Source organism: Cottoperca gobio, chromosome 23 (genome assembly GCF_900634415.1).
Source record: "Cottoperca gobio chromosome 23, fCotGob3.1, whole genome shotgun sequence".
Lineage (NCBI taxonomy): Eukaryota > Metazoa > Chordata > Actinopteri > Perciformes > Bovichtidae > Cottoperca > Cottoperca gobio.
In genome coordinates, this window is record NC_041377.1 from 912,741 (window position 1) to 940,083 (window position 27,343).

The 27,343-nt window shown below is 42.9% G+C and overlaps 1 protein-coding gene across 5 annotated transcripts in view; it reads left to right on the forward strand.

The window, feature by feature from the left end:
- sfmbt2 (Scm like with four mbt domains 2) overlaps positions 1-27,343 on the forward strand; it is a 39,587-nt gene that overhangs the window by 6,710 nt on the left and 5,534 nt on the right. For 3 of the 5 annotated variants that reach the window (XM_029461671.1, XM_029461669.1, XM_029461670.1), the window contains 14 exons: positions 4,155-4,335; positions 4,638-4,732; positions 9,637-9,877; positions 12,151-12,171; positions 18,089-18,177; positions 18,758-19,007; positions 19,201-19,298; positions 19,859-19,960; positions 20,458-20,688; positions 22,251-22,377; positions 22,513-22,626; positions 22,739-22,781; positions 24,901-24,968; positions 27,039-27,172. In XM_029461671.1, coding sequence (XP_029317531.1) covers positions 4,245-4,335; positions 4,638-4,732; positions 9,637-9,877; positions 12,151-12,171; positions 18,089-18,177; positions 18,758-19,007; positions 19,201-19,298; positions 19,859-19,960; positions 20,458-20,688; positions 22,251-22,377; positions 22,513-22,626; positions 22,739-22,781; positions 24,901-24,968; positions 27,039-27,172 — 1,704 coding nt within the window. In that variant the 5' untranslated portion in view covers positions 4,155-4,244. Of the gene's footprint in view, positions 1-4,154; positions 4,336-4,637; positions 4,733-8,855; positions 9,037-9,636; positions 9,878-12,150; positions 12,172-18,088; positions 18,178-18,757; positions 19,008-19,200; positions 19,299-19,858; positions 19,961-20,457; positions 20,689-22,250; positions 22,378-22,512; positions 22,627-22,738; positions 22,782-24,900; positions 24,969-27,038; positions 27,173-27,343 lie in introns of those variants that run through there. The other 2 variants (XM_029461673.1, XM_029461672.1) reach the window with 2 other exon arrangements.

The following is a 27,343-nucleotide window of genomic DNA, read 5'->3' on the forward strand; positions in this document are numbered from 1 at the left end:
AGGATCTATTTTCTCCATAGGGAGAGATCAATAAGAGTCCCGCTGCATTTATACATTATTGATGGTTTGGACTGTTTGAACCCCCCCACCCCATTTACCATTTAGCTGGTTTTGATGAAGGCATTGTATGTGAATGTTTCCACACAAAGACTCTCGGTAAGGAAGTCGGTTTTAAAAAGGGAAGGGAAGATGGAGAGAAACAGAAAGAGGAGACTTTACAGGAAATACTGAGGTCGGGATCTTTCGTTCGTTCGTTCTGCAAACAAAATCTCCACCTGAATTTGAATAAAAGGGGGGGTCTTAGGCAAATCTCACATTTCCTGTTTTTTTAAAGACAAAAAAGTCTCAAAGCTTCAGTGTGTGTGTGTGTGTGTGTGTGTGTGTGTGTGTGTGCTGTGTGTGTTGTAGATCATTGATGTTGAAATAAGAAAGCTCCAGTTCTTTCTGCTCCACCAGGGGCAGTTGCTGTTTACACATCATCATTTTATAGTTAGTTTATGTCAGTGAGCATCACAGGCAGGCATGACACACACACAGGCGGCATTGTGTACACATTAAAACACTGTAGGAAGCAAGAGGAAGAAACAAAGGGCAAGTTGTTATATCAAAGCCTCCCAGTTGCTAAGAGGAAACAACTCTTGGATGGGTCTAAAAGAGGAGAACCTAATAGGGAGTAATGCAATAAAACCCAAACTCGTGCAGTGGTAGTTAATCTCCTAAATCCTCCATTAAATCTTTGGCATGGATGGGTTTAGGGAAAGGCAGGAGGACAACATGTGGATGCCCAGCGACCCATCAGGGGCTAATCAATAAAAAAAACCTCTCAATCTGGGACCACGGGGGCACAAATGTCCAGAGATTAACTCTCCCAGACCACTCTAATCCCCCGGTGCCCAATCTGGGCTGTTTCCTCCGGGACGCTGCAGGCCAGGAAGCTTAATCAAGTACAAATGCTCCCAAAAAGTCTGCTTGTTTCAAGGATAAAGACCCTAGTCAGATATTTGACATTGACGCCGACCTTCTGAACAAAAAGGTTTTCTGCTCCTCGAGTTATAAAAGTAGTCGAACCAGCCGGGAACAGAATTAAGAAGCAACTCGACGGGCTCTCACGGGGCTGAGACGGATTACAATTCACCTTTTAATGTTGTTTTCTCGCTGAATATATCATTTTAGTTTGTTTTGACTTTTAAAACAATCGATTTATTAGGAAAAGAAAGTCTAAATTCTCTAAATCCAGCTTCTTAAATGTGAATATCTTCTGGTTCTTTACTCCGATGATAACAAACTGAATATCCTTTGAGGCGTGGACTAAACTAGACATTTAAAGACGTCATGTTGTGCTTTGGGAACCCTGATTGACATTTTCTACACCAAACAACTAATTGAGAAAATAGGACCGATTATTCGACAATGGAAATAATCGTTAGTACACACACACACACACACACACACACACAATCTATTTCACTCGCCTGTGTGTTAGAAAACAACGGTTTTAACTTTGTAAGAAGAGTTAAATATGTGACTCTTTAAATACCAGAGAGCATCCGAAGGTTGGCTTCGATGTCGGGGTGGATTTTAAGGAAATGAGCAATACAGTCAGTATTTGGGCAATGACACATTTCCTGTTTTCTTTGGCTCTTACGTTCATCCAGCACATTGGATTTGAAATGAAACAACTTTTAGTTTCGAGTGTTTGTGTTGAGTAATCAGTGTTGGACAATGGCAGGGCTTCAGTTCCTGCACTTTTCATGTGGTTGTTAAAACCTGGTAATTAAAGCCGAGCGTCACCACTTTAACCGCAAAGTCTTTGTTTCATTTTAAATGCAATGGGCTGGAGTTTAGAGCCAAAACAATACACACGTGTGAGTAAGAGCTGCACGGGCAGTATGGCTGTTTTAATCTTCATTTTCATCCGTTGGTTGTGTAAAATATCAGAAAAATGTCTTTAAATTGCCAAAAAACCCTAAAAATATTTGATTTACTTGCGTAAAATGGGGAAAAAGCAGTAAATTATATTTTAAAAACATTTTTTTTGGTTTGCTAAATAAGTTGATAAATGAATTTCTGCCTGATGCAACTTTAAAAAAACATCTCGGGGTTTTAATGTCAGTCGGTCTTCAAATAGCTTTTCTGAAGTGTTGCAACGAGCAGATGCAAAATCTGTGATGCAAGTTACACTGTGGGGAAAAACAGTCGCTTACAGGGAATTTATAAGGGGGTGTGGGGGGGGGGGGGACAGTTTCAAGAGCTGCTGTGAACTAGTCCTCGCTCTGCCAGCGTTTGAGTGCACTTTAATGAGTTTTAATGCAGAGGACTGCGTGCTGACGACAGCGAGAAGATTGTCGGGCTCTTGGGTAAGAAACACTGATAGTCTGTGAGGGGGGGGGGGGAGAAGGGCAGCGAACGGCGTCATGTGAGCCAAATTAGCTCAGCTTGTTGTTTACGCAATGTATGTTTGCTTGAACCACTGTGGGATGTCAGGGGTGTGTGAGGTGGAGGGGGGGCTGGCGCACACACTCGGGTGGCTGTGGAGACTGTCCGCTGCCTTCGTAGCCTCACAGTTCTGCAAATACACGGACGACTCCAGCATTGTCTGGATCTTTAGTTTTTTTGGGACGCAGGATTTCAATCTATGAGGGGCTTGTTGGATTCTCACATTTGTCATCTTATTCGGGGTTCCCCCCCCTGCCGTCTCAGGATGCGTGGCTGTCCTCATCGCAGGATAAGGATATTTTCTGCTCTTCTGGATATTGATTTCAAAGTTGCGAGCGACACACCTCATCCTGGAGTTGTTTTGTTTTGGCGTGATTGGGGCACCGCTGTGTGACGGCAGCGTGCCTCGCCGTTAATTGCCAGGTTGATGAAAGTGGGTTGAAGTGAGTCATTGGCGATGTTACCGCATGACCTACTGCAGGACAACCACCAGGCGAGTGACACACAGGGAGCTGGTGTTGTTGTGAAGATGATTCTCTCGGATGATTCAGAAATGTTTGATTCGTGCGTGGACTTTTAAATTGTTCCTTTTTGTTCCCAGTAGAAGATATTTTCTGTGGTTTTCATATTTGTTTTTAACATTTTCAGACATTTTATAGACAAAATGATGAATGGGTTATTGTGGAATCTGTCTGCAGATTATGAAAATAAGACTCCATTATATTTCTTAAGGGATCTTTTCTATCATTGACTCTCAATGCATAACAATAATCGTGCAGAACAACTGATAAACTGAACGTTATATATCATTTTAGGAACGTTTAATACAATTCTGTCTGTATTATGTGAAGTCTTTCCTTTTTTAACAATCATACATACTTAATCGGCGTGTTTGCTTGTCCTTTACCGTGTCTTAATCTTAAATTATAATCTCATCTTGTTAATATTAATAAGATCAAATGCATCATCGTCTGTCTGATTCGGCTCAGTTTCATGTTCAACAGTTTAATCTTGACGTGGCACAAATCAGGAAACTTCACACTTTTAGACTCTTACCTTTTTCTTTGTTATTTCAAGAGACATTTTACAAAGTAACATATGCTAATTGATGCATTAATTAGCATAACTAATGACCTCATTAGTGCAAGTGTTTAATTTATAATGCTGATTACATTAGGATCTAGTCTCTTGTAATACAAACATTTGAAGTTGTCGGCCTGTTGTCTCGCTCCTGTATTTCCAGTTGTTCTACTTTGTTGACTGTCTATCTGATGCAGTTCTGCTGCGGTATGTAAACGCTGCAGCCCGGCAGACAATATGCATAACCTTTCTCTAATGATGCTTAGTTTATTTTCTTACACTTTGGCTGCGTGCTGCTTCCTGCTGCAGAGGTTTTGCTCTGGACTTCCCCAGCAGTCAGCTGTCTTTGCTTTGGATCTTATGTCGGTTCACTTAAGGTTTCTTAAAGCTCTCTCAGCCCCGGTGGCCGTCACTGTTCATGCTAACCGCCCACATCTTCTGTTTATTCTGTTTATTCTTCTGAAACAGGAAATGCAAAGTGCATCATTTCCTGTTTTATTTTAGTAAATGTCAGATGAGTGTCGATCGTTATGTTACTGTAAGGGGATTTCTTTCTCTCAAAATGTCCCAGATTGTTTGTGAACAATGGACATTATTTGATAAATCGCCACATTGATTAAAAATGTTTTCTGCACCAGGGCTGTCGAGGAAAGTGAGCGATGCAGTGAAGAATAACCAACACGCCTAAGGTCAAAGGTCAAAGGTTAACCAGGAAGTGGAGGTGCAGGATGCAGTCTGTCGCTCAGGAGCAGCCGTTGGCCCTCGCTGCAGTGAAGTCGCACTATTCCACCAATGGGAAAGAAGAAGAGGTGAAAACAGGTGAGGAGGCTCTGAAGCTCAAATGTGTCCGAGTCGGTTCCTCGGGCGGCAAACGGACCGGCTCAAAGTGCATCCGAGGAATGTGTTTATTATTTACCTATAAATTCACTGTTATTCTGACGGTTGTTAAAGTTTGCAGTAAGAAGCGTTGCTGGCGTTACTTTAGACGACTCGCCCCCGACACACACTCGTCTCCTGTCGGTTTAAAAAGCATTAGGACTTTTAATTAATTAACATTCAGCCTCAGGATAAGGCGGCGCTTCTTGTTGCCGATGACTGATGTGCGGTTTTTGTTCCTCCAGATGCAGATTCCATGGAGGAAGAGGCGGAGTTCAACTGGGAGGAGTACATGGAGGAGACGGGGGCGATCGCTGCCCCTCACACCACCTTCAAACATGTGAGTGACTCCACCTCACACTTTTAAACCCCGTCCCTCGGTGATCCTTTAAATACAGCCTCATAGATAAGTACCATATGCAGAAATCCTTTAACGACATATTATAGAGAGCCAGGCCTTGGCATCACAACACTGACGCTGCTCATTAGAGCGCTCTGATTGGCTCGGTTCCCTCATGACGCACAAGTTGTCAGACGGCCTTTACCGTTTCTTTTTTTATAAAAACAAGTGAGGGTAATTACCGAGGCACAAAAGAAAAGTGTGTGTGTGTGTGTGTGTGTGTTTGTTTCTGTTTCTGGGGAAGGTAATTTAGAATATTCTCACAAAACTAATTGTGATATAAATGTAAAAAGAAAAGTGTGTGTGTGTGTGTGTGTGTGTGGGAGGGGGGGGGAAAGGGATCATTCTGTCACACACACATCCAAGCATACACACACAAAAATCATTTCTGTCTTGGTCTCTCTAAAGCCTTCATACACACACACACACACACACACGTATAGACAAACACATATACACACACACACACACACGTATAGACACACACAAACACATATACACACACACACGTATAGACAAACACATATACACACACACACACACACACACACACACACACACACACACGTATAGACACACACAAACACATATACACACACACACACACACGTATAGACACATTTATACACACACACACACACACACACGTATAGACACACACATATACACACACACACACACACACACGTATAGACAAACACATATATACACACACACACACACACACACACACGTATAGACACACATATACACACACACACACACACACACACACACGTATAGACACACATATACACACACACACACACACACACACACGTATAGACACACACACATACACACACACACACACACACACGTATAGACACACATATACACACACACATACACACACACACACACACACACGTATAGACACACACACACACACACACACACACGTATAGACACACATATACACACACACACACACACACGTATAGACACACACATAATTCATAAAAAAGAAAATGCAAGTTTAATTTCTTTCTTTGTATGTTTACAACATTTTTTTGGGGGGGGGGGGGGAATCTATATCCAACAAGTGTCGAACTCTTTACATTTGACCTCCATCTTGTCAACATTTTGAATCGACGTGTGGATCGAAGTGATTCTGATGAAACATAATTATTTTAGGATTTGGTTATTCTTCCTGACTGAAGCGTTCGTCACACATGATCCGTTCAAAGACTGTCGGAAATCTGAAACTCCAACACAAATGTCTGTTTTTAAAGTTTCTGCTGGTGGAGTTCAGAGAGTTACATGATCAGGCCTGATGCAACACACACTCGAGCTAACGTGTCGTACGTGTGCTGACGAGCCCGCTGAGTTCAGACGGACGGGTCAGCTGAGCGGTAAGCTGAGCTGCGTGTTGCCATCACCACCTGGGCGGCTTGTTAACATGTCAAACTCACCTGCTGCAGGGATCTCACACGTCTAGAGTGAAACTAAATCTGGTTTGTACTCCGTCTCTGATTTGATTGGACGATAGCTTCTGTATGTTAACGAGACATGTGGCTGCAGCTTTGTTTCTCTGCAGAGGATTTTCTTTAGCTTGATTTTAGTTTATTGTTGAACTGTTCTGCCGTATTATGAGCTCGTCAGTCACCTGTAAGGAACAGTAACCTTTATGAAAGGTGCTTTACAAATTACCTTTAGTTCAAGCGCTAACGAACAGCTGGAGCTTTTTATAATCGACAGCTTTCAGCACGTTCCAGCAGCTCGTGCAGTTTCTATAAGAGACTGAAACACAGGAATATTACTCAGATATCAGAGGTTTATGTGACGACTGGATGTAAAGCAGAGGTTGAGGAAGTATTCTGATCCTTTACTTTAGTAGTTTAAGTGTTAATAATACCACAATGTGTGTGTGTTTGCATGTTCCTGCTGCAGATGTGTTTACATCCTGTCGGTAGTTTAATGTCCACAATGCATCAGATTCTGTAAGATTATCATATGATTGATTTTTCTAAAAAAATTCACATATTTATTGGAAATATTTAACATATTATTCGGAACATTTTTCACATTTTTATGGACATTATTTTCCTACATTTTCTACATAATTTTCCAACATTCTTCACATATTTCTCAGCATTTTCCTGCTGCAGATGTTTCAGATTGAGCTCCTTTATATCCTGTTGGTAGTTTAATGTACACGATGCATCAGATTCTATAACATCATCATATGATTGATTTTTCTTAAATATTTCACATATTATTTGGAAAACTTTCACATTTTCTGGGATTTTTCACATAATTTTCTGAAAATTCTTCGCAATTTTTAGAGACATTATTTCCTAAACCTTTCCTCTTTTTCTTCCAACATTCTTCTCATATTTGTCAGCATGTTCCTGCTGCAGATGTTCCCTCCTTCACATCCTGTTGGTAGTTTAATGTACACGATGCATCAGATTCTATAACATCATCATGTTTTGTATCTTTGTCTCTAAAAAGTCAACTCTTCATGAGTTCCTCAGAAAAACAGTTTCCATCTTTGTGACATCATCTTCCAGCTGATCGAGAGGCTTTTTAAACACTTTATTTATCTTCTCAACACACAAAGGAACATGCATAAAGTTATATTTACTTTATATACTTTATACTTTATCTCTTTTTCATCCCCTTTACTGTTTTGTTTTTCTGAGACGCGTGGTTCTCACAGGACAAAGATACAAACATGTGATGATGTTATACAATATGATGCATTGTGGTTATTAAACTACCAACAGGATGTAAAGGAGGGGAACATCTGCAGCAGGAACATTTTCTGCACACTTTTCGCTTGCAATCCCCCCCCCCCCCCCCCCCCCCCCCCAAAAAAAAGCTCAGCCTGTTACCAAACAATTACAAGGCGCTGCCTCCATTAACGTGTTACATCACAGGAAGTGGGCCAGATGGGCGAGCGCAGTTCACCGTGGATGCTCGGTCTTTATCCACCTCGGCTGACTCTGTGTTTGTGCGGCGCAGCTGTCTGCCCCGATGAGGCTCACAGGCGGGACGGGCCCGCTGCAAAAAGGTGGAGACACGTCTTCTGGTAATTTTAAGATTTAAAGGAGCGTGTTGGCGTTTCAGTTTCTTACATCACTGGGAGCGATGAATGGTAATAAGGGCGAGATTAGAATATGTGAGGTTTTTATGAGCGAGCCCCCGATGTCGGACAAACTGTCTGTGTGGTGATTTGGAGCGGGCGCGCTCTCTTGGGAAGCTAAATTGCCTTGTTGGTAAGTGGATTGAGTCGCTGGGAAACAGACCATGAATTCCCCAGAAAAATGTGATTCAGTAAAGTGCAGCCCTCATCTCTCTCTCTGTGTGTGTGTGTGTGTGTGTGTGTGTGTGTGTGTGTGTGTGTGTGTGCATGGACAAATTGAAACAGTGATTTCTCTTGGGCCTGGTCACACACACTCTCACACACACACACACTCTCACACACGCGCGCGCACAGTGTTTGCTGCCGAGGCTGCCCCGTAGCTCTCTTGCATAAGCCAGCCAGAGTGATACAGCACGTTTGCATTGTTGTAGCAGGAAGTCACAGGGACATTTGTATTGTGTTTATTTCTAAGATGTTGGCTTTTTCCATTCACTTGCGAGTGTGTGTGTGTGTGTGTGTGTGTGTGTGTGTGTGTGTGTGTGTGTGTGTGTGTGTGTGTGTGTGTTTGTGCGAGTGTTGAATGTGAACATCCTGTTGGGCTTGTAGTGTTCTCAGGAGTTGTATAGCAGCCTGTGGCTATGGTGGAAACGCATTATGCTGCGCTGCATTCACCGTCGCACAGATTTATCGCTTTCTCTGCACGAGGACGAGCGCAAAGGCTGTTTAGTGCAGAGGTTTTGTTTCAGGCTGGTTTGTTTTTTATTTCTACTTGTTTTTAATTAAACCTCACCTGTAAATGTGGAACTTTAATCGCTTCTCATCTGCTGCTAAAGCTGCGAGATGTACGGCACCACTTATAAAACAAAAATAACAATTATATAGCAGCAAATCATATAACTTATTTAATTTAGATTAATTGTTGTTTTCATAAAGTTCAGGGATTGACATGGAGCTGAAAGATCCTACAAGTCCCACAATGCAACTCAATGGCATCTTTCCTGCTAGACGCCCGGCGCCTCCACGCGCTCATCTGGTCCCACAGCTGTCGACGTCCTCCGTGTTATTGCTCAGACGTTACAGAACTCCTGCAGAGACTTAAAACAACAGTTCACAGGTTCATGTTTTCCCATCAACTGACCTTTGATGTGTGATGTTAGCGGACTTCCCCTTTACACTCAACACGTCATATTAATATATTCTGATGCACCGATAGTGTCAGATATGAAATGATTCATATCACCTGCTTTTAGTTTCTTAAAGATCCTGAAAACTTATTTTATAAATCAGCTTTTGACTCTTTTTCTGCCAAAGTTTTGATTCTTCTGCATGAGATTCTTCTGTATTTGTGTTTTTGAGCTCTTAATAAACGGAAACTAAGGATCTTTATTTCTCTGTTTCTTATTTAGTCATGAATATTTCATTTAATCAGAAAACTTTAAACTAAACTTTTAGTTTTTGGGTCAAAAGTTCAAAGTTTGACGATGATTCCTTCTGCTTTTAATAACATTTACTCACCAAATTGGATCCTGAGATCTGCACCGACAGAGCGAGCGACACAAGAAGGTCAGACGGGCTGTAAACGAACCAAAACAAACATCAAACTTATTACCCAATCCGTCCATAAACGTCCTCGCTGGTTCACCTTTGATCAGGCGTACTTACTCTAGTTGTGTGTTTTATAACCGACACCTTTTTAATGTGGCGTCCCTCTCAGGTGGAGATCAGCCTGCAGAGCAGCTTCCAGCCGGGCATGAAGCTGGAAGTGGCCAATAAGAGCAGCCCGGACTCGTACTGGGTGGCCACCATCATCACCACGTGCGGCCAGCTGCTGCTGCTGCGCTTCAGCGGATATGGAGACGACCGCAAGGCCGACTTCTGGTGTGATGTCATGACGGCCGAGCTGCACCCGGTGGGCTGGTGCACGCAGAACAACAAGACCCTCATGCCCCCCGAAGGTAGGAAGACACACTGACGCACCTGAAGCTGGTCAGATCAGAAAACAGCTGTTTCCTGTTATTATTCGTTTAGAGATGACAGTTCAACATCGCTGGTCGGTAACACGTGTTTTACATGTGACCTGTTTTACCTGCTGGACTTTTAGAAAGTGCTTTGATCGTGACGGCGGCTCAACTGCCATTTATCTCACGCACACGTCGCACCCTCACGCAGGCTAAGCGCAGGACGAGTCGCCTCTCGTCTCTCGTAGCATCTTTTACACGACCTTTCCAAAACAAAGCGTCCTGCTTAACCTCTTCGCCAGCCATTCTTCCCGCTGTCCCTTCCACCTGCAGCGGCGCTATCACACTTCCACCTGCAGCGGCTTCTCTCGCCCTCAGATGGATGACTCGCCTCCCCAGCTTTGTTCAGACCATTTATTTTTCCCGACACTTCCCCGCTTGATGGATGGCGTGCGCCTCCGTTGTTGTGGAGATGACCTGGATATGTTTCCGCCTGACTCGGGTGTCCTCGCCCTCACACCGGCTCCATATGTCCTTTTCACTCGGCGCTGGTTTTTGCACCAACTTCCTCTTTTGCATTTTGCAGCGGCAGGCGGTTTATTAAATGTCTGTGTTTATTATCAAGCAGAGTGAAGTCGCTTTCTCAAGTCACAAACGAGACGCGACTGAAGACATTTATTATTATTTATCGAGCAATCCGTCGATTACTTTCTGGATTAATCGTCCATAAAATGAAAATAGAAAACGCCCGTCACAACTTCCCAAAGCAAACATATTAATATTACTTGTTTGTCCAACGATCCAAAATATATTAACATTTAAAGAAGACGGTGAAATCTAACGACTACATCGATTACAGATCAGATTGTTTCTTATGCTTTGTGTTTTCTCTAAAAATAAATAAGAAGTTTTTAGGAAAACTATTGTCGTTAAATATAATAAATATTTATAATAAATAAATTGTAGTTTTTAAACCTGCCTTTTTAATAAATTACATTTACATTTATTTCTCTAAAAATAAATAATAACAATAATAATAATAATAATAATAATAATAATAATAATACTAATACTAATAAATAATAATAATAACAATAATAAAAATAATAATACGTTTTTAGGAAAACTCAAATTTTTGTAGTTAAATATAATAAATATTTATAATTAAATTGTAGTTTTTAAACCTGCCTTTTTAATAAATTACATTTACATTTATTTCTCTAAAAATAAATAATAATAATAATAATAATAATACTAATAAATAATAATAATAATAAAATAAATAATAAAATGTTTTTAGGAAAACTCGCATTTTTGTAGTTAAATATAATAACTATTTATAATAATTATAATAAATAAATTATAGTTTTTATGTTTTTAAACTTAGTTAAAAGCAAACTTGCTTTTTTAATTTACATTTATACAGAATACTTTTTTGTTTGCAATTAGCCTTTATTCATAGCAGCCATATTGTTTTGAATATTACTGTTCTTATTAAGATAACAGGTAAAGGTTTATATTGAACGCACCTGATAAACATTATTAGCATAAACACATTGAACATGTACGTATGCGCTCGTGTGCGTTCCCCTCCATCAGAAGCAGAAAGTCATGAGAGCGGCTGAAGTTCATGAAGCCATTGATACGTCACAGTAATAATTCAGAGACCACTGAGCTCGGCTCTTATTAACGTCTCTTCCTGTGCCTCTCGGAAAGCTCGTGTTTAAAAACTCTTTGCGTTTTCTTTTAATAATGATGGACAGCTGATGGTCTGCATGTTTAATGATGCAAACTGAAGCATAAATCATGTAATGACGGCAGTTTCTATATTCCCTGTAGAGGCTCCTGCAAGATGCTGTCAATTTGTGAATATGACCAAAAAAAGAAAGTACTTTGCTGCTTCATTTCAAGGCTTTACATCATGGTGTGTGTGTGTGTGTGTGTGTGTGTGTGTGTGTGTGTGTGTGTGTGTGTGTGTGTGTGTTGGGGACAGTATAGGATTGTATCACGGTGCAAAAGACTCATAATAAGTTGATTGTGGTGAAAAATAAAGTTTAAATAAATACAGGAAGAACATATTTCTGCAGGGGACCTTATGATAAATGATTTCCTTATTTAAGAGTGTTTAATTGTTTGTTAAACTAAAGTAAGCTAAAATGATTCCAGTGTTTTTTTAAGCATACTCAGGATAAAATCGTAATTCTTTTGGACGGGATAATCAGCGTGTTGTCACAGTTTCCTGTTTCATTTGTTCCCTTTTTGTTTCTCAGATAACATTTACCTGAGAAAAGGTAAGCAGCTCTCACAGGGCCTCTGACTAACTCGCCTGCTCACTAGTGGCTAACATGAAATCAACTGTGTGTTAGGCCTCAGAGCTGCATGTACCGCGTGCTGCTTCTTCCTCCTCCTCCTCTACCTCTCTACAGGAAGTGACCTCACAGCTCAGTTGCCTTGCCTCCTCTTGCATGTGACTCCTTTTCTAGCTGAATGAGTGTGTCTTTGCAGATAACACACACACACACACACACACGCTGCTGTTTGTGCCAAGCTGTGCTCGTATGATAACTAGTGCAAAACGCAGCAGCTCAGCGAGAAATGTGATGCTTTGATAAAGAGGCCTCGTGTCATGTGCGACACACAAACTGTCCTGTATCGGGGAGAAAACATGTTGCTGGTTTGTGAGTCGAGTGGGAAAAAGGTCAGAAGCGAGTTAAATGTGTCAAAATCAACCTGCGTCACCAGGACTCCTGGATGTAACCGTGTGTTAGACGTTCATGTTTAAATGTAAAACTAGATTTAGCACAAATTAGTGATTTTTCCACCCTGAGATCTGAAGACAGTCGCTCTGAATATCTCCCCAACAGGTGTCTAATTGGCTGCTCTACATAAAGCAGCAGCAGCACAGTGGTTATTAAAAACTCCCTCATGAACGTCTACTTCCAAAAATATTTGCCAAATGTGCAGACGTCCCTCTTTACCCCCCCTTTTGGTTGAAGGTGTAAAACCTGAAAAAGAAACGCTCCTCAAACTCTCTTACTAACACACACACACACACACACACACACACACGCCCTCTCAGCTCCTCTGCTAACTGATGCGTTCAGCAAAGCTTTTGTGCTCATCAAATCAGCGCCCGCATTAATCAGCGTCTCCCTTTGCGAGAACAGCGCACGAGTCTGCACCTCTTCTGTTGCATCATTTGCTCATTTTTGGAAATTAAAAAGTAATTTGAAAGACAGTTTTACAGGATGAACATTGTTGGTTACTCTTTACAAATGTACAGGTCTTTAGTGATGATCTGTGTTTGTGATGAATATCAGATTTTAAAGTTGCACGAGGAGTAGTGTGTGTTCTTCTTCTGGCAGGTCAGACAGTTAACATGTAATTCAACCTACTATACATATTTACGGTGCTTCGACTGTGTGAATCCTCGGGTCGGGCTCAGGGAGGGAAGCTTGTTTAGTCTTGTGTGCATGAGCTGTGTGTGTGTGTGTGTGTGTGTGTGTGTGTGTGTGTGTGACATTCATCCATTCATGTAAAGCGCTTTTTAAAGCTACATCACAAGTTTGGTCATGTGGTAAGGTAGCTGCTCTCTGAACAGATCCTGACAGAGGTCATTTGCATAATGAATTCACCACACTGCTTCCTGCCAGAGCCTGCTGGAGATGATGCTCTGAGATAGACCCGTGTGTGTGTGTGTGTGTGTGTGTGTGTGTGTGTGTGTGTGTGTGTGTGTGTGTGTGTGTGTGTGTGTGTGTGTGTGTGTGAAAAGAGGCTGCATTCAGGCATTGTGGCGATAAAAGACTTGGGGCTGCTTTAGTTTGAGCGGGACCCTTGTGAAACATTTACCAACTCTAAAGGTTTATGCTTCTGGACAAACGTCCCGCCATATCTATCGTAAAAGAATTCATTTATAGTCGAGTGTTGAGTTTTACTGGAGAGCGCCACCACAACGCTGCACGTGGAGTCTTTGGGCAGTGCTTTGCTTTAATTATGACTCGAGGCTCGAACTGACGATTATTTCGTTATCGATTAATGTGACGATCCCTTCCTCCATTTGCTCTATAAATACACACACACACACACACACACACACACACACACACACACACACACACAGTATGTGCGCCTCCATCACTAAGGTATTTCATATTTACACAGATTGCTCTGACACCCCTCCCTGTCGTGAAGAAGGCTGTAAAGATGTCAACGACACGGCGTCTGAAAGTGTCCTGATACAACAACAGTGAACCGTCAATAAACAAACAAATTGCGAGCGTGTGACATTTTACATCCGCGCGTCGCAGTCCGTGCGCTTCAGTTGAAATGAAGCAGGTAATGGTTTAAATTGACTCCGTGCGTTCAGGGCCGTTCATCTCCACGCCGGGCGGAGTGACGGCAGAAGACCGAGCGGGGGAATAGAGCGTAATTTGCTCCCATTAACTCTGATTAGAATCTGTTGCACGGCGAATACACTGAGACGATTTCTCTTCTTTAATTATAACATTGATTATCTAAAGTTAAGGTTTTAAATAAGCCCCGTGCACAACGCTGGGATTGTGTGTGTGTGTGTGTGTGTGTGTGTGTGTGTGTGTGTGTGTGTGTGTGTGTGTGTGTGTGTGTGTGTGTGTGTGTGTGTGTGTGTGTGTGTGTGTGAGAGAGTGAGAGTGAGATTTGTTTTTTAATGCTAGATTTTTGCATGCAGACTTCAGCCAGCTTTGGTGCAGCCTGGGAGGAGGAGGACGAGGACGAGGAGGGAGATGGGGGAGGTTAGCTCTGCGATAGTGTAGAGGAATGGGGGAGGAGGGGGATGTTTTGAGGATCTCTTCCCTCAAGGTTAATTATGCACTTATTGTTATGTGAAAGTCAGGCTTTCACCTCTACGTGTCTGCTGCCTTTGGGATGGAAATGAAGGAAAATAGATCATTATTTATATATTTAAAAAGAAACGCTAAAGTATAATGAAACTGCGTGCTGGGGGAGGGAACATGGGGGAGACGGGAAGAAAGGGAGAGAGAGAGAGAGAGGGGGAAGTTTGCATGTTTTAGCTTCTGCTACTACCGTTTGGCTGAGCTCTAAATGGCTTCATGACTAATCTCAGCAGGATCTGTAAAAATAGTTTATCTATTTCTGCACACCCGAGATCAACAGAGGAGTGTGTGTGTGTGTGTGTGTGTGTGTGTGTGTGTGTGTGTGTGTGTGTGTGCTCTTACACACACACACACACACACTCACACACACAAAGTCCAGCAGTAGCAGCAAGGAAAGAAAAAGGTCTATTACGCTATTATTAAACGTGCGTACAGAGACGCTCTCTGTTCACCTTTTTATTTGCCAGCAAATTCCACAGTTGTCTTCTGGAGCCACGAGAGGATTTATTGATTTGGTCTCATAAGGCAAATATGTATGAGTGCAGCTATCGGTTATACAATCTATAATAAAGTATCATACGACGGTTTAAAGCTCTCCTTTAAAAGTAAATTACAAAAAGGCAAAACCGTCTTGTTTAAAGGAAAACATTGCATCACTTATAATAATAATCGGTGCTCTCTGCAAAGTTCCCGTTTAAAGTTAGCGGCTGAAAACATTTTGTTCTCGTCATAAAACGTCAACTTCTCACTTCGCTGATGACGACACTCACTCCACCCTTCCAGTAAACCTTTACAGGAACTAAAAACACAGAGCAGCCGAGGGGGTTCAACTAAAAGATCTACACTGACGGGAAAGAAGAGACCTCTTTGTTTTTATTTGTGCTGGAAGTTGCAGACACTATAAATACGTTTGTTTTAGCGCTGCATGTGAACGGTGTAACAGGTGTAACAACATCTCCTGCGACCTGATTAGGAGCTTCGCCTCTCTCGCCACTGCAAACCTTTTGATCACATTTAGATTTGACAGCTGTGAGATGATAATGAAGCCGTGATTAATTGTTGGAGAGATCAAGGCTCTGATGCCGTTTTGCTCTTTTGGGGCGTGATTGTCAGACTCTGATCGTTACAGAAACATAATGAGCACTTTGTGTGAAGCGTTCTTTAAAATGAGCTCTCTGAAGTAAAAGGGCTGAAAGTAATCAGCTGAAGTGTAATCACTGCAAGGAGCTGAAGTGTCCTCCGCACGGACGACGACGAAGCGTTAAACATTTGAAATAAGAAAACAAAACATGATGCAGCAGGACAGTCTCGGCTTTTCCCATTTGGAAAACGCAACAAAAACTCTTCACTCAACTCAGAACCTATTTATCAGTTCCAGTGTGTGTGTGTGTGTGTGTGTGTGTGTGTGTGTGTGTGGACTACATTTCAGTTTCACATCAGCTTGATGCTAATTGCCGCTGCGGGGAATGTGCGTTCACACAGCGCGTTGTAGTCGTGAGTCATTCTGCAACGTTTCAGCGACTCCAACAAGTGTCTGAGGTTTTTGTTGTGTGTAAGTGACTAACAGGGAAAACATGCAGGACTCTGAAGGCCTCTCAGCATCTTCCCTGGAATGTGAGCTCTGTATTTGGGGGGGGGGGGAGAGATAAACAGGAGGCTGATATCAGAGGAGTCAAATGGAAAGCGAAGATACACGAACGCAGGAATTATATAACACTGTTGCACTGTGGGAAACAGGAAGCAGACGAGCACAACTCTCTGTGTGTGTGTGTGTGTGTGTGTGTGTGTGTGTGTGTGTGTGTGTGTGTGTGTGTGTGTGTGTGTGTGTGTGTGTGTGTGTGTGTGTGTGTGTGTGTGTGTGTGTGTGTGTGTGTGTGTGTGTGTGTGTGTTACTGGTCACATTGTAGGGACACACATCTGTTCAAAGAGTCATATTGTGGAATGACTCCACAGTTAGATGAATGAAGGCACGCTGCTTTGCTAAAGCACTGCAGGCCTCCACAGGGACAAACACACTATATATATATATATATATATATATATATATATATATATATATATATATATATATATATATATATATATATATATATATATATATATATATATATATATATATTATATATATATATATATATATATATATATATATTTTAAAGGTCAACAGTTTGCTAGAATTAGACTCAGTTTTAAGTTCTTAATCACAAGTTCAAGTCTTTATAGCAAAGTCTCTCTGGATGCTGATGAATGAAATGAACATTGTGTTATTAAAGTAACATAACTTCATTACTTTGTCACTTTGAGATTAACTCGACACCAAATATGCAAAATAAGATGAGAAAAAAACAGAAATTACGGCAATATTTAGGATGTAAAGCAGAAAATCTCATAATGCACATTAATAATTAAATCGTCAAGAACTTTAGTCTGGACTATTTAATGTTTTTCCACAATTTAACACATCAAAAACGTGTGTGTGTGTGTGTGTGTCTAATTTACGACCCAGGAAGAGAGCAGCTTGTAGTTTAAATCGTGACACCCACACAGGTGTTCTCACTTATCTTGATTCGGTTCAAGGCCATGCTTGATTGACACGTCCCTCCCTCTCCTGTCGCACCTGTTCAGGTGTTACGACGACGCACACACACCGTTTATTAGACACACCGAGCTCAAACTAACGCGTTCTGATAGAAAAAGGATTTACTGTGTGATCGCTTTCTGCAGGAAGTGACCTCGGCATCAACAGTCTCTTTGAATCATGCGACCTTTGAGAACTGGAACCTGGTTTCTGATCTCACGTCTGTGCACAGAAAACAAACTTCTAAAGTTTTATCTTTTGTTTTGCTTAATTACCCTCCAGTTTTATTTTATTCTTAAATGTGCAGCTGTTATTCTGCACATTAACATTTAAATGAGTCTGTGTTCCTCATTTTAATGTGTTTACTTTTGCAAAAACAAAATCAGATCTCCGCCATAAATCAGAATTGAGCATTAATGTTTGTGAATCACTGAATGTGAGTTTGTTTCTCGCTTCTTTTGCATAAACCCGATCAAACGCTGACTCACATCTGCAGTTTTAATTAAAAAGAAATCAGTTTACAGTTCTTTTGTAAAACACAAACATCAGTAGAAGTGCTGTTTGTGTTGTATGCATGCACTAACTCATGCATGCTGTTCTCTGGTGACTACACTTCACAGTTCAGCGCAGTGGCTCCCAATCAATAATTCACCGTGACACAACAGAACAGTGTGCTCTCTTTCCACTCACTTTGATTGCTTGTGTGTTTCTCAGTCTCCGCTCTGTGTGTGTGTTTCTTTTGTTGTTGTCTCTTTGCAGCCATCAAGGAGAAATACAGCGACTGGACAGAGTATCTCGTTCAGGATCTGACCGGCTCCAGGACCGCACCGGCCAACCTGCTGGAGGGGGTGAGCGCTCTTTCTCTGCTTAATATGCTGACGGAGAGGAAAATGCATAACTTTAGCAGGTGTAGAAGAACTAGACGCTGCAGAGGAGGAACTCATGTGAGACGACGTTGGTGAATATCGCAAATTACGACGAATAAACGGAAACTAAAGTGCTCAGTTCTGCTGCTAAAACACAACAAATGACTTGTTGCACAAATATTTACTTATGATGCTCACTTTAAACTACAATATCAGCGTATAGGTAGCAGTGAGATGACAGGAGCAGAGAGGGGTTCATATTGGGCGATCAGATGCTCCTTTCTGCTGCAGCATTAGATGAGAAATTGATACGACTCTCATGTCTGGACAGTAAATATGAGGCTGCAGCCAGCAGGCCCCTCGTATATAACAGATATGAGAGTCGCATCAATCTTCTCATCTAACCCTCGGCAAGAAAGCGAATGAGTGCATCTCTCAGAATGTCAAATGATTGTTTCGAACTGAAAGAACTCAGAAAAAGGAGCACGAGGAAGCTCTTAAAGGGTGCATGACATGTATGTAGCACGTTAATGAAAGGTGTTTCTGTGCTCCTGTGTCGCAGCCTCTGAGAGGGAAGAACACGGTGGATCTGGTCGTGGAGGGCTCCCTGCTGGAGCTTCAGGACGTCTCGGGCCCGTCGCTTTACTGGCCCGTCCGAGTCATCCAGAACGTGGGAGGGAGGCTCCGCCTGCGCTACGCCGGCCTCTCCGACGACCACCAGGCTCAGGACACCTGGCTGTTCTACCTGGACGTCAGGCTCCGCCCGCTCGGCTGGGCTCTGGAGAACCGGCTCGCTTTAGAGCCGCCGACAGGTGATGACCACGGCTGCTACTGTTTAATAGTTTGGTCTATAAAATAGTGAAAAATAAGATTTTAAATGTAAACGGAAACTCTGGAGTTAATGTTTCCTAAAGTCACAGCACAGGAAGAGTCGTCTTTAAAATCCTTTCTGTGAAAAGGAGCATCGACTTTATGCATCTTCACTTGAACTTATTCTCTCCTCAGGGCTCAGGACTCTGAAGAGCGCCGCCGCCTGGCAGGAGGTTCTGCAGGACGCTCGACTGGACGGACAGAAGAGCTCGCTGCCGCTGGAGGTGTTCAAGGTGAGTCGATTAAAGACAATAACTCGTATTATTTGATGATCGTCACCCTGAATACCTTTTTAAAGGATGAATTATCAAGTTTCTGATAAATAAAAAAGCAGCTAGCTTAAGTTTACAGGCAGGATTCTTATTTTTATAACTTGAACTCGCTGATAAAAACTAAAATAAAAGCTAAATTCGTGCAAATTTATCAGGAAGAAATGTGACCTTTTGTTTAAGGTGTGTTTGCATAAGTTTCCCAAATATAAAAACTCCATATTATACACACTTTACCATCATATGCGCACCACATTTGTTAGCGGACTGGAGTAGATCCTGAAATGAGCTCCTCTACGCTCTAAATGTAGAATCGATTTTGAATCAAATCCCCAAGAATCCACCTTGAACTGTGAGATACTGAGACTTTTACTTTCCATTAACTGCTGAAGTGGGTTTAACATTGTGCCTCACTCATTTCACGCCCACCCAGCAGGTTTTGCATGACCTACATTGTCTTGCATGTGTGCACGTTAACAAAAGTGGAGCACATTTGTCTGAAAGTGTTGACTTTACTGTGTCAGGACCACGTAGACCTGCCCGAGCACTCCTTCAACACGGGGATGAAGCTGGAGATGGTTTCTCAGTGGCAGCAGCTGCAGATCTGCCCCGTTTCTGTCACCAAGGTGAGTCGCACTGCAAACAATGTTTCATCTATTATATATATATATATATATATATATATATATATATATATATATATATATATATATATATATATATATATATATATATATATATATATATATATATATATATATATATCAAGCTCTTCTCAGCCTTTTATTAACGTGGCAGTGAATATTTAACATTCTGCCAAGAAGGATTCCTGTTACGCAGGTTTCTGGATTCAAGTGAACGGATATATAGATGATATATCTATATATCTCTTTTCATTAATAAAATGACCTATAATGTTCTGTATTTATAATGTAGAGATATGTGTTGCATTATATTACCAGGAGACTCTCTGTGTCGAGAGGCTGAGATATTGAAAAACACTGGATCCTACATTTCCCATGATGCATCTCCATCTTTCTTACATTTGTAGTCTCCAAACCAAAACAAGCCCCTGGAACATATCCATATTAAAAGTGTCTCCGCTTGTTTTTGTTCCTCTCAGGTCTACAATGAGATCTACTTCCAGGTCACGCTGGACGATCTCTCCGTCGACACTAAGCCGCGGTTTGTGGTGTGTCACGCCAACTCGCTCGGCATCCTGCCCGTCCAGTGGTGTCTGAAGAACGGCGTGGGTCTGGAGCGGCCCCCGGGCTACGAGGGCCAAGACTTCGACTGGGCCGACTACCTAAAGCAGAGCGGGACAGAGGCGGCCCCCGACGCCTGCTTCCCTGATGTAAGACTGTCAGACGCCATTTTAATCGGAGAAAGTCAAATAAATAAAATGTTTGTACGGTATTCTAACAGAAATGATCAATTTAATGTGATTTCTTTACTTTATCACTTTTTTTAAGTGATAAACAGACAAAAATGCAGAACATGTACCCACCCTCAACATAAAACAAGTTTACACCCCGAAGCATCTCAGTAAGGGATCTTGGGGAAGCCGCTCCTCGTGGGAGGTTAACCAGACGCCAGTTTGCCAAACCAACCAGTTCGTCCTCATCCTTGACATTTTTCTCTACAATCAAAACAAACTGTATAAAGTGCTTCTGCTGAAGAAGAAGAGTAGAATGTACTCGTAGTGAAGAAGCTGAAGGCTGCACAAAGTATCCACTTTAGATGAAGTTTAAACTCATCCAACACTTCTACAAGAGAAAAGGCTTCGAAAGAACTTGTTGGTTTGATACACGCATGTCCCGACAACTTCCCCACCTCCGATAAAGAGCAGAGCGTACCTGTTTCCAGAGCGTACCTGTTTCCAGAGCATACCTGTTTCCAGAGCATACCTGTTTCCAGAGCGTACCTGTTTCCAGAGCGTACCTGTTTCCAGAGCGTACCTGTTTCCAGAGCGTACCTGTTTCCAGAGCGTACCTGTTTCCAGAGCGTACCTGTTTCAGAGCGTACCTGTTTCAGAGCGTACCTGTTTCCAGAGCGTACCTGTTTCAGAGCGTACCTGTTTCAGAGCGTACCTGTTTCAGAGCGTACCTGTTTCCAGAGCGTACCTGTTTCCAGAGCGTACCTGTTTCCAGAGCGTACCTGTTTCCAGAGCGTACCTGTTTCAGAGCATACCTGTTTCAGAGGAAACGTACCTGTTTCAGAGCGTACCTGTTTCCAGAACGTACCAGTTTCCAGAGCGTACCAGTTTCCAGAGCGTACCTGTTTCAGAGCGTACCTGTTTCCAGAGCGTACCTGTTTCCAGAGCGTACCTGTTTCAGAGCGTACCTGTTTCCAGAGCGTACCAGTTTCAGAGCGTACCTGTTTCAGAGCGTACCTGTTTCCAGAGCGTACCTGTTTCCAGAGCGTACCTGTTTCCAGAGCGTACCTGTTTCAGAGCGTACCTGTTTCCAGAGCGTACCTGTTTCAGAGCGTACCTGTTTCCAGAGCGTTGGGAAGCCTCCAGGAGGAAGACGGTCCAAGATTTAAGACCAAATTCTCAAGATTTGACTGCAAATGTCACTTAAAGTGTGTGTGTGTGTGTGTGTGTGTGTGTGTGTGTGTGTGAGTGAAGAGGCTGCATTCAGGCATTGTGGCGATAAAAGACTTGGGGCTGCTTTAGTTTGAGCGGGACCCTCGTGAAACATTGTGTGTGTGTGTGTGTGTGTAGCATTTTAATTGTGTTTTCATGAGGGCTTTTACACAAAGGAGGAAAAACCCTGATTAAAACAATAAATAAAGAATACCCGTAAACGTGTGGCCTAGGCTTTAAAATAAACTTTACCTCTCTCCTCTACCCTTCTCCTCGTGTGTGTGTGTGTGTGTGTGTGTGTGTGTGTGTGTGTGTGTGTGTGTGTTCAGACATGGCAGAACAGAGGCTTTGCCAAGGACATGTGGCTGGAGGCGGTGAACCCTCACCAGCGAGAGGAGGTGTGTGTGGCTCAGATCACGCAGGTCAGAGGACGCCTGCTGTGGCTTCGACTGGAAGGTACAGACGTGTGTGTTAGTGTGTGTGTGTGTGTGTGTGTGTGTGGAGGATTAAGTGTCAGAGGACTCCTGCTGTGTGTGTGAGGGTGTGACAGCTCCCTCACCCCTCCTCTCTCTCTCTTCTACCTGTCTCCAGGTGTGGCGAAGCCCCTGTCAGAGTGTATCGTGGACGTGGAGTCCATGGACATCTTCCCTGTCGGCTGGTGCGAGGCCAACGCTTACACTCTGACCCCTCCTTTCAAACCTGTCTGTATGTACACACACACACACTCACACACACACTCACACTCACACTCACACACACACTCACACACACACACTCACTTGGGAGTGACAGCTAAATGCAGACTCTTTTTCTGCAGGCCAGAAGCAGAAGAAGATAGCGGTGGTGCAGCCAGAGAAACAGTAAGAAAAGACTTTTATCTCTCAACACTTAAAATCATTTGATGTTTCATTATCCTCAGACGGACGTCAGACAGACAGACAGACAGACGGATGTCAGACAGACAGACGTCAGACAGACAGACGGACGTCAGACAGACAGACGTCATACAGACAGACGACAGACAGACGTCAGTCAGACAGACAGACAGACGTCAAACAGACAGACGTCAGACAGACAGACGTCAGACAGACAGACGTCAGACAGACAGACGTCAGTCAGACAGACAGACAGACAGACGTCAGACAGACAGACGGACGTCAGACAGACAGACGACAGACAGACAGACGTCAGTCAGACAGACAGACAGACGTCAAACAGACAGACGTCAGACAGACAGACAGACAGACAGACGTCAGACAGACAGACAGACAGACAGACGTCAGACAGACAGACGACAGACAGACGACAGACAGACAGACGTCAGTCAGACAGACAGACAGACAGACGTCAGACAGACAGACGTCAGACAGACAGACAGACGTCAGTCAGACAGACAGACGTCAGTCAGACAGACAGACGACAGACAGACAGACGTCAGTCAGACAGACAGACAGACGTCAGTCAGACAGACGTCAGTCAGACAAGACAGACGACAGACAGACGACAGACAATCAGACAGACGTCAGACAGACGTCAGACGTCAGACAGACGTCAGACAGACAGACAGACGTCAGACAGACAGACAGACGTCAGACAGACAGACAGACGTCAGACAATCAGACAGACGTCAGACAGACGTCAGACAGACAGACGTCAGACAGACAGACGTCAGTCAGACAGTCAGACAGACAGACGTCAGACAGACAGACAGACGTCAGTCAGACAGACGTCAGTCAGACGTCAGACAGACAGACGTCAGACAGACAGATGTCAGACAGACAGACAGACGTCAGACAGACAGACAGACAGACAGACAGACAGACAGACGTCAGACAGACAGACAGACAGATGTCAGACAGACAGACAGACGTCAGACAGACGTCAGACAGACAGACAGACAGACAGACAGACAGACGTCATATTAAAGGTGCAGATTCTTCAAAAATGATCAAACTTGTTCTTAATTGAATTGTTGACTAAAGTTAATCGCTGCATCTTTGCAGCTGCATCTTTGCAGCTGCAGCTGTCGGCACAGATACGTCTTGTGCAAATGTTTCCTAGTTATGAGGATAATGTTTTATCACATAGTTACTAAAGCATGTAAGTTATAAATGAAACTATTACCTCACAGTTATTGAATAATGCACAACTAGATTATATCCTCAAGCTCTTTAATATTAATAAATCAAAACATTTACATGTTGTGGCAGTAACCTGGATATTTAACCTCTTTGGGCCTCAGAAGTGGATTTAAATGAGACGTGACGAAGGTCAAAGGTCAAACAATAACCTGCAAGTTAATGCATCATAAATGAAATCAGCTGCAGTAACAATGAAGTAAAAGAAAATAGTAATTAAGTCGGTTATTAGGCTAAAAAAAACTTGTTTTCCTCCTTGAATGTCCAACATTCATTCAAACGGCTCCTCGAGGTGTGAAAGTGAGATATTGTGCAGATGCTTCGCAGATGCATCACTGTACCTTTAACCACCGTCACCATCTGCGCCCCTTCAGCGCGGCGTAGAAACGCTTTCATTCATCCTGCGAGCTAAAAGACTGAAAGTAAAGGTTTCTTCAGGAAACCCTGGAGCTTTCTCTGCCTACGCCCTCCGTCACTCCAAAGACATTAATTGAAACGGTCACTTTTCAGAGCAGAAATTGCTTTCCCCCCCGGGCCGCTGATTGATTTTGTTGACAAATGACAGGTTACACCGTCGGCTGGCAAACGCAGCCCGGGGAGAGCGGGAGAAATATGAGGTCTTCAGCGGCACTTTGTCAGCTCTCTCATCTAACCACTCATTCCTCACCTTCAGGGGAATCCTTCCCCCCCCTGCTGCTTTCCAACCCGCCCGCTTCCCAATCTGACGGGAACCTTAGTAGCCGTGTGATCCATCGGCTCGATGTCCGATCACCTGATTGTTTCCCGTCTGATTTAGATCTTTGTATTGATCAGTTTGACGGTTTACTGCCTTCTCCTGCAGGCTGGCTCCGTCCCCGCCGCCAGAGACGACACCTGTCAACCTCTGCCAGCCCGTCGCCGTGGATCCAGGTAATCAACCGCCACGTTGCACACGATTTATCTCCAGTAATTAATGCTAATGAGCTGCTGTGAGGAGAGTCCTGCTCGTCAGACGCTCCTGCGCTCCTCCTGCGCTGTTGTCTTCATGTTAATCCAGTCGAGACAAACTTGCGCCGCAGATATTTAGTCAAAACGACTTAAAGCGACACCGTGTTGTCTTCATGTGGGAGTTATAAAGTGTGTGTTATTAGAACAAGATGCAGTTTGTAAACTACACAATCCTGGTTTATCAGTAAAACATTAGAGCTTTGTCCGGTTTCCAGCTGGAACCAGAACAATAACTGATAAACATCGTTTCTATGTTTAAAGACGTCTTATCTTTGTAGTTCTGTCCAGTTTCTGTTGTTCCTGTTGCTCAATTTACTGACTGATATCACTTTCCCACTTCTTTGTATATGCAAATGAGACATTATCTTATTAAATTTGTGCTAATTTGCTAAATTCAGGTTCAAAATTGTTTAATATTTACATTTTACAGTCAAAGGTTCTCAGAGTTGATCTCTTTCATCACTCCTTGTAAAAACATGAATAATTTCCTGCATGTAGTTATTAATAAGTGTATAACATGAGCTGTGAGTGACATGTGAACAAAGCCCTCTGCACAAAGCTTCAGAATATAGAGAGGAATGGAAGTGGAAGGTTTGGTGCATGTAAGTGCTACTGAAGTGGTATAACATATACATATATAACATGTTATATATGTAAATGAGGCATTATGTAATGACATCTACACACACACACACACACACAAAGCTTTGAGTACGAAGACTTGATATGAAAGCAAAATAGCAAAAGCATCTCAAATCTGACCCGTGCATGAACGAGCCTTCAGGTTAAACACATTTATTTAGCGGTGACTATAAATGCATACGTTGACAACGTCACCTGTGACCTTTAGCGCGACCTTTGCACACAGTTCTACAATGCAAAGGTCAAATACACCAAATCTTTGTAGAACTAGTTGATGATAGAAAGGCAGGCCTTGTGAAAACGCTTAATGTTCATTTAAAGCACGGTGATCATATCAGACTGAGCTGGAACATGTGTGTGTAAACAACATGTGTGTGTAAACAACATGTGTGTGTAAACAACATGTGTGTGTAAACAACATGCGTGTGTAAACAACATGTGTGTGTAAACAACATGTGTGTGTAAACAACATGCGTGTTCCGGCGCAGAGAGAGGCGGTGGGCTAAGTGTTGTTTGCAGGAGACCCTTGCCCTCTTCTCCCAAGTTCCCCGTTTATAAACCGCCCACTCACTCATGCATATTCATCCCCTCACCTAATTACTATTCACCCCCTAGTGGTGCGGTTCCAGGTGCCGGCGGTAGTCGGGGGCTGCAGGAGAGCGGAGTGCACGTTTGTTATGTCGACCCTCATTTATCTCCGGGGGGGGGAGGGTTACAAGAACAGTACGTACTCTCAGACCTTCAGTCACATCCGACTGACAAACTGCTTCATGTTATTGTAGCACTGCTCCAACTGCACGCCCGCAGAACAGCTGAACACACACATCTGACTGAACACACACATCTTGATTCTTCTCGTCCTTTTTTAAAAAGGTCTTTTTAAATAACCGCACGACAAACTGAAAACAAGCTGCAGAAACTGTCGGATTCAAAGTATTTACAACTTTCGCAAAACACACATTTAAACTCTGACAGACGCTTTGATGCATCTCGTCAACAAATCACATTCATTCATATTCAGTGCAATGTTTTTTAATGAGCTGCAGGTTGCATTGGGACTTTTTCTTCTGGGTTTTGCAGTTTTAGATATAAACATATTCTGCACTGATCGACTCGGCTCTGGCCAGAAGCTGCTCAAACGTCTGCAGTTCAACATTAAAATAAGGAGTTTAATTCTGCTTTTTACTTTTAAAACTCGTCAGTTTAGTCGCTGACTCAACGTAGTGATGATTCATTCCCTAGAAAACGTGTTGGGCTTATAGGTAAAGAGATCAAATGTACTTATTAAATGTGTGAGTTGTAGCATCGTGCGCGTCACTTAACATTCCTGTTTGTGGTTCTTTATCTCAGCCAATGGCAGATACTGCTGCTCCAAGATTTTTGTCAACCACCGCTGCTTCTCAGGACCCTACCTCAACAAGGGACGCATCGCGGAGCTGCCGCAGGCCGTCGGGCCTGGAAAGTGCACGCTGGTCCTCAAAGAGGTGGGCTGATGTCAGGAGCAGTGGGGGGAGACGGAGAGGAGCAGGTTTAATCAAAGAGTAACACACTTTCAAAGAGAGAGGAGGGCCGACACAGATTGAAAGGGGCGAGACAGCGATGTCTTGTTAACCACCTGCAGTTTCCCAGCAGTGTCTTCATTTTAATGTGTGGAG